The sequence below is a fragment of the Chiloscyllium plagiosum genome, chromosome 7, assembly GCF_004010195.1.
Source record: "Chiloscyllium plagiosum isolate BGI_BamShark_2017 chromosome 7, ASM401019v2, whole genome shotgun sequence".
Taxonomy (NCBI): Eukaryota; Metazoa; Chordata; class Chondrichthyes; order Orectolobiformes; family Hemiscylliidae; genus Chiloscyllium; species Chiloscyllium plagiosum.
Genome location: NC_057716.1, coordinates 108561672 through 108570106, shown reverse-complemented (window position 1 = coordinate 108570106; position 8435 = coordinate 108561672). Strand labels below are relative to the sequence as shown.

General features: G+C 45.0%; 1 protein-coding gene across 1 annotated transcript in view; it reads right to left on the bottom strand.

Annotated features, from left to right (window-relative positions):
• LOC122551892 (natural resistance-associated macrophage protein 2-like) overlaps nt 1-8435 on the bottom strand; it is a 40098-nt gene that overhangs the window by 17052 nt on the left and 14611 nt on the right. The window contains exon 8 of the mRNA XM_043694463.1: nt 3259-3345. Within this exon, the coding sequence (XP_043550398.1) occupies nt 3259-3345 (87 nt within the window). The remainder of the gene's footprint in view (nt 1-3258; nt 3346-8435) is intronic.

Sequence of the window (8435 nt, the reverse complement as noted above, 5' to 3'; positions counted from 1 at the left end):
TCTTCATAGCTAGCACCTTCCATACCAGGCAACATCCTCGTAAACCTTCTCTGCACCCTCCCCAAAGCGTCAACATCCTTTCGGTAACGTGTGGCGACCAGAACTGTACACAGTATTCTAAATGCAGTCGAACCAATGTCTTGGACAATGTTAACATGACCTGCCAGCTCTTATACTCAATACCCCATACAATGAAGGCAAGCATACCATATGCCTTCTTGACCACTCTATCCACCTGTGCAGCAACCTTCAGGGTACAATGGACCTGCACTCCCAGATCTATCTGCCCATCAACTTTTCCCAAGGCTCTTCCATTCATTGTATAATTCGCTCTAGAATTAGACTTGCCTAAATGCATCACCTCACATTTGTCTGGAATGAAAACTATCTGCCACTGACCCCTGTGGTACACCACTGGTCACCTTTCTCCATTTCGAGAAACTCCCTTCAACTACTACTTTCTGTCTCCTGTTGCACAACTAGTTCTTTATTCACCTGCTAGAATATCCTGTACATCATGTGACTGCACTTTCTCCATTAGTCTACAATGGGGAACCTTATCAAACACCTTACTAAAGTCAATGTGTATGACATCAACAGCCCTTCCTTCATCTATCAACTTGGTCACTTCCTCAAAGAACTCTATTAAGTTGGTAAGGCACGATCTCCCCCACATAAAACCATGTTGCCTATCACTGATAAGCTCATTATTTTCTAAATATAAATAAACCCTATCCCTCAGTGCCTTCTCCTGAAACTTTCCCACCACTGACGTCAGGCTCACTGGCCTGTAGTTACCCGGAATATCCCTACTACCCTTCTTGTACGGGGGGACAACATGAGCAACCCTCCAGTCCTCCAGCACCTCACCTGTGTTTAAGGATGCCACAAAGATATCTGTCAGGACCCCAGCTATTTCCTCTCTCACGTCCCTCAGCAACCTGGGATAGATCCCATCCGGTCCTGGGAATTTGTCCACCTTAATAACCTCTAGTCTACCCAACACATCTTCCCTACGTATGTCAATGTAATCCAGATTAACCAAACTTCTATCAGTTTTGTTGCTGACTTGGAAATATATCACCTTTCCTTCAGTGTCGCTGGGCCAAAATCCTGGAATTTCCTCCCTAAGGGCATTGTGAGTCTACCCACAGCACATGGACTGCAGCGGTTCAAGAAGGCAGCTCACCCCCACCTTCTCAAGGGGCAACTAGGGACGGGCAGTAAATGCTGGGCCCAACCAGTGACACCCAAGCCTCACAAATGAATGAGAAAAAGGTTCTGTTCTGGAAAGGGAAGGTCAGGCAGGTTATTATAATTGGCAATCATTCCAAACTTTCATTTATTTGGCTATTTTCTCAAGAGACATTCTGGAACTCATGGATGTTTGGTGCAGAAGGAGAGAAATCAAGCAACTGTTCATTGTAGCTTTGAATGGGATTAGATTAGATTCCCTACAGTGTGGAAACAGGCCCTTCGGCCCAACAAGTCCACACCGACCCTCCGAAGAGTAACCCACCCAGACCCATTTCCCTCTGACTAATGCACCTAACACTACGGGCAATTTAGTATGGCCAATTCACCTGACCCTGCACATCTTTGGACTGTGGGAGGAAACCGGAGCACCCGGAGGAAACCCACACAGACACGGGGAGAATGTGAAAACCCTACACAGACAGTCGCCTGAGGCTGGAATCAAACCTGGGACCCTGGTGCTGTGAGGCAGCAGTGCTAACCACTGAGCCACCATGCTGTCCTGTATTGATGGGGTTAATGTTGGATGGTTATCACCAGAAAATTAAAATTGAAGGAGTTTGAGCAAGAGGAAGAACCAAATCCCATCACACTCCCCGAGATGTGCCTTGTAGATGGTGAACAGGCTTCGGGAACCAGGAGGTAGGTTACTTCCCGCAGGATTGCTCACTTCTGACCTGCTCTTGTGTTTATACAGTGAGTCCCAGTTGATTTTCTGGTCAATTGTAATTCCCAGGATGTTGACATTGGGGGATTCGGTGGTGGTCACATTGCTGAATGTCAAGGGGTGGTGGTTAGATTGATTCTTGTTGGTGATGGCCGGAGCCTGGCATTTGTGTGATACGAATATTACCTGCCACTTGTCAGCTCAAACCTGGAGATTGTTGCATTTGGATATGGACTGCTTCATGCAATCATCCTCATTCCTGACCTTATGATGGAAAGAAGGTCATTGAGTCGAGTTGGATTAGTCTTTCCAGAACATAATAATGTCTCTCATTAGAAGGGGACACCTGGTGGTGGTTTAACCTGAGGGTCAGCACACCTCAGGCGAGGGGAGAGGCTGAGAAGGACAGTCATTCATGGTAACCTCAGCTGGCATGGGGATTTGAACCCATGCTGTTGGCATCACTGCTTTGAGCCAACTGAGCTAACCCCCCCAAAGGAAGGTCATATAAATAATGTGGATACAAGAACAGGTCAGAAGCTAGGAATACTGCATTGAGTAACACACCTCCTGACTCCCCAAACCCTGTCCACCTTCTGTAAGGCAGAAGTCAGGAATATGATGGAATATGAAGCAGCTGAGGATGGATGGGTTTGGGACACTATTCTGTGGAACTCCTGCAGTGATGCTCTGGAGCTAAGGTGACTGACCTCGAAAAATTTGGATTCATTTTAGACTGTCAGGGCCGGCAGCGAGGGTGACCGAGCACACACAATCAACGGGATAGGCTGGCTCTGTTCAGAAATGGGAGACACTGAGACGATATATAATCTAGCCTAACTAACAAATGGGGAAGTCCATTGTCACAGCAATTCGCCCCATATAAATTGTTTTGCAGAATTTGCACACATTCTTTACTGTCACCTGATGGACAGGACTGTGTCTCTGTATTGTAATTACTGTATAGGAACACAATTATCAATCCACCAGAAAACATTGTGCTGGGATCTTTGCCTAAGAAAAATCGTTAAGATGTAACGGATAATGAAATCAGATATAAACTGTGCTCATTGAACCTCACTGGAGAAGCACCTGAACTGTCCGCCGTTGGCTCCCCACAATAAAGACACCACTTGGATTTTGCAAATAGACTCCAAGTGCAGAGTTTTCTCCCTCAACACCCACAGCCATCTTCCTGAACAGCAAGTGATGGGGCGGGGGTGAGGTTGCAGGGTGGTGTTTATAAGGTTCGTTTTTGTGGCAGGGAAGCATTAAAGGGTGGATGTGTTCCAGTTGGGGAATATCATCTCCCTGTAATGACATGTCCTGCTCCTTACCCCTTTGAAGATATTCACATCCAAGGTGTTGTTGTCCCTTGGCAGCACATGGAGGTAGGGGCTTCCACTCTTGGCACAGATGTCATACTACAGGGGAAAGAAGAAACAGTGAGATTACAGTGGGAATGGCATCATGAAGGGCCTGGGCAGCACGTATAGAAAAGACAATGTTTGATCAGTAGAGAGACCTCAGCAACCAGGGGAGAAGGATTTAAAGTAGTTGATGGCAGGATTGGAGAGGAGGTTGAGAAATATTTTTACCCAGAGCGTGATGATCGCCAGGATGGATGAGACAGAAACTCTCTTTATATTTCACAAATAATTGCACCTCTGTATATAGAGTAATAAGTGACAGAGCTACAGACCAAGTGCTGGAAACTGGGGTTTGACTGGCTGACTCCTTTTGACTGACTGCTGTCTTTCCAGCTGATGTTGCTACTGGACTATTTAATCTGGCTTAGTAAATCATATTTTGCTGTCTTTTTTATTGAATGTGGTTGTCTTTCACTGAAATATTAACACAAAGTTTTGGAGAGTTGATTTTAACAATAAACAGAGGTTTATTACCATAAGACCATAAGACACAGGAACAGAAATTAGGCCATTCAGCCCATCGACGCCCCTCCACCATTCAATCATGGCTGGTCAGTTTCCCAACCCCATTCTCCTGCTTTCTCCCCATAACCCTTGATCCCTTTGACAATCAGGAACCTATCCATCTCCATGTTAAATACACTCAATGACCCGGCCTTCACAGCCTTCAATGGCAATGAATTCCAAAGGTTCCGCACTCTCTGGCTGAAGAAGTTTCTTCTTATCTTTGTTCTTCCTTTACTTGAAGGTTGTGCCCTTGGATCCTAGTCTCTCCTATCAATGGAAACATCTTCCCAATATCCACTCTCTCCAGGCCATTCGGTATTCAGTAAGTTTCAATTAGATCTCCCCATTCTCCCAGTCCTTCTAAACTCCCATTGAGTATAAACCCAGAGTCCTCAAACGTTCCTCATGTGTTAAGCTTTTCATTCCTAGGACCATTCTCATGAACCTCCTCTGAACATACTCAGGGCCAGTACATCCTTCCTGAGATATGGGGCCCCAAACTGTGACATTACTCCAAATGTGGTCTGACCAGAGCCTTCTAGAGTCTCAGAAGTACATCCCTGTTTTTATATTCTAGTCCTCTCGAAATAAGTACCAAGATTGCGTTTATCTTCCTAACTATTGACTCAACCCGCAAGTTTACCTTGAGAGAATCCTGGACTAAACTCCCAAGTCTCTTTGTACTTCAGACTTCTGAATTTTCTCCCAATGTCTCTATTCTTCATGCCAAAGTGCATGGCCTCACACTTTCCCACATTGTACTCCATCTGCCACTTCTTTCCCCAGTCTCCGAACCTGTCCAAATCCTTCTGCAGCCTCCCCGCTTCCTCAATGCTACCTGTCCCTCTACCTGTCTTTGTATCATCTGCAAACGTAGCCAGAATGCCCTCAGTTCCTTCATCTAGATCATTAATGTATAAAGTGAAAAATTACACACAAGACATAAAAATAAATTCCTTCTTTATCAAATTTTTAGTATTTACAAAATTACTTCTCATTTGCAATTCCATAAACTGCAAGAATTTTTCCATTAACCACTCAGAGGCAATTTATAAATTAGACTTTCCCAGACTTTTAATAACCTGAAGAGTCCTTGCCAAATATTTCTGCTGTGGAAGTTACATAAAACAGCGATGTTTCACTGAGGTCACTTAATTCCTTAACTATACCGAGCAATTTCCATTTTCTAGGACGAACTATGCTTGCTTATGACCACAGGTGGGTTTCCTTTCAACTGTCCAAAAGATTTTGAATAATTGAAACACTATATCTCTGAAGAGAAATCCAAGTTAACATTTTGAGTCTGGTGACCGTTCCTTCGAAATGAGGAACGGTCACCGGACCCCTACGTTAACTCTGATTTCTCTGCACAGATGCTGCCAGACTTGTTGAGCTTTTCCAGCAGCTTCTGTTTTTGTTTCTGATTTACAGCATGCGCAGTTTTTTTGGTTCTTATTTAGAAACACACTGTATCTGTTGTTTTTCCTTTATCCACCCAGCTTGACATTCTCAAAGAATTTAAACACATTTTCAACAGGACTGCCCTTTCACAAAGCTGTATGGATGTTTCTTATTTTATGATTTTATTAATATCTCCTCAACAAGGAAGTTAAACATTCTCCCTCAGAAAGCTGTTACGCTGACTAACACAGAGCTCCCTGTCTCCTTTTTGAATGGAGGTGTTCTGTTTGTACCGAAAAATGAGGTGTCAACCTGATGGAGGTACAACACAGTACTGCTAGCATTCCAAACACTATAAACAATAAGTGACAGGTAGAGTCAAATGATCCAACCAATCAATCAGATCTAAACTTCGCAGTCCTGCCACACTCAATGGTGAATGGGGGTGGCCAGTTAAACAACTCACTGGAGGAGGTGGCTCCACAAATCTCCCCACCCTCAATGATGGAGGGGCCCAGCACATCAGGGCAAAGGTTAAGACTGAAGCTTTCCCAGCAACCTTCAGCCAGACGTGCCGAGTGGGTGATCCATCTCAGCCTCCTCCAGTGGTCCCCAGCGTCACAGACACCAGTCTCCAGCCAATTCGATTCACTCCACGTGATATCAAGAAACAGCTGGAGGCACTGGATACTGTAAAGGCTGCGGGCCCTGACAACACTCCAGCAATAGCACTGAAGACGTGTGCTCCAGAACTTGCCTCTCCCCGAGCCAAGCTGTTCCAGTCCAGTTACCACACTGGCATCTCCCCGACAATGTGGAAAATTGCCCAGGTATGTCCTGTACAGAAAAAGCAGGACAATGGATGGGTTGGTCAGATGGTCAGACCAATGGAGATGGTACTTAACCCTGATAAGTGCGAGGTGATGTACTTTTGAAGAAGAAACATCTCTAACCATCCGAGAGTTTGCCCCAATAACCATTGATTCCAGTTTTGCTAGGGCTCCTTGATGGCCCAACAAGACCTGGACAATATCTTGGCTGAGACTGACTAGTGGCAACTAAAATTTGACCTGCCAGGCAATGACCATCTCTAATAAAAGTCAATCGATCATCCCTTACATTCAGGAGCATGAATCCCCCACTATCAACATCTGAGGGTTACAACTGACCAGAAACTGAACTGGACTCGCTGAATGAATACGGTGGCTACAAGAACAGGTCAGAGGCGAAGCCTCCTCCAGCGAGTAACTCACTCTTGATTCCACAAAGTCTGTTCACTGAAAGAATGGTAATGGCTGGAAGGTAGTGGATCCTGAACCAACTGATGCATTGAAGAGGATATTGGACAATTATTCAGAATAAACCTAGGAGACTGGCACTAAATAATGTTGCTCATTTAACAAACCAGTACAGACATAATTGGCAGAATGGCCTCCTTCTGTACTGTAAGACTTTTGTGATATTTCCATGTGGTTGGAATCTCCATGAGAATTCCAGGACAGGCTGTCACTTATCGTCACTCCGAAGAACTTGACTCTCATGGTGGACGATATGGAATATTTTCCAAGAATATTCGAACATCAAAGAGAGAAAGAAACAAAAAAATACAAGATGAAGTAATGGAATTAAAAAGACGTTAAGTCCCTTGGATGTTATGGCCTGAAACCCAGAGTGTTAAAGGGAGTAGCTACAGAGATGTAGGCCATGGCTGTAGCCAGCCAAAATCTGCTGATTCTGGAAAAAAATCAAACTTTTTTTATTCATTCAGGGAATGTGGGCTCCATTGTCTGGGTCAAAGTCTATTGCCCTTCCTGAACTACCCTCAAGAAAGTGATGGTGAGCTGCCTTCTTGGACCTCTCTAGTCTATTTTGTCTCGGGATGTCCACATGGTGTTAAGGAGGGAGTTTGAGAAATTGACATGTCAAACTGTCCTGGATGTCCCATGTAGATGCGATGGTCAAGAAGGCACAACGAAGCCTCTTCTTCCCCAGGGGTCCCAGAATATTCAGCATGTCCACAAGGGCCCTCACTAACTTCTACAGGTGCATATTGAGAGCACCCCACTGTCCGGGTGTACAACGGCCTGGGACGGTAACTGCTCTGCCCAGGACTGTCAGAAACTACAGAAGGTGGTGTGCACAGCCCAGACCATCACGGAATCCAACCTCCCATCCATGGACTCCATTTACACGGCTCCCTGCTGCAGAAAGGCTGCCAACATCATCCAGGACCCCTCCCACCCTGGGAATGCTCTCCTAAAACCTCTTCCATCAGGCAGAAGGTACAGAAATTTGGAACACATGCATCAGCAGGTTCAGGAACAGCTTCTTCCCCGCTGTTGTTAGACTGATGAACGGACTTTAACCTCAAATAATGCTGATCTCGCTAAGGCTGATCTCACTGAGTGCATGCCCTTTGCAGTGTGACCTGTGTGTCTCTGTCTAAGTCTGTTTGATCTGTGCATCCTTGCTTACTACAATCTGTTTGTATGTCTCGTAAACAAAGCCTTTCACTGTACTTCAGTACACATGACAATAAATCAATCAATCAATGAAGAGAGATACAAAATATTTGCTCAATTAATCTGTCATTAATTGATTTCTGTTAATAATTCTCCAGCCTCATGCTCAAAATGCAGCCATAGACTCATAGAGATGTACAGCATGGAAACAGACCCTTCGGCCCAACCCTTCCATGCCAAACAGATATCCTAAATTAATCGAGTTCCATTTGCCAGCACCCGGCCCATATCCCTCCAAACCCTTCCTATTCATATACCCATCCAGATACCTCTTAAATGTTGCAATTGTACCAGCCTCCACCCATCCTCTGGCAGCTCATTCCATACACATACCACCCTCTGTGTGAAAAAGTTGCCCCTTAGGTCTCTTTTATATCTTTCCCCTCTCACCTTAACCCTCTGCTTTCTAGTTTTGGATTCCCCCACCCTGGGGAAAATAACTTGTCTATTTACCCTATCCGTGCCCCTCATGATTTTGTAAACCTCTATAAGGTCACCTCTAAGCCTCTGACGCTCCAGGGAAAACAGCTCCAGCCTGTTCAGCCTCTCCCTGTAGCTCAAATCCTCCAACACTGGCAACATCCTTGTAAATCTTTTCTGAACCCTTTCAAGTTTCGCAACATATTTCCGATAGGAAGGAGACCAGAATTGCAC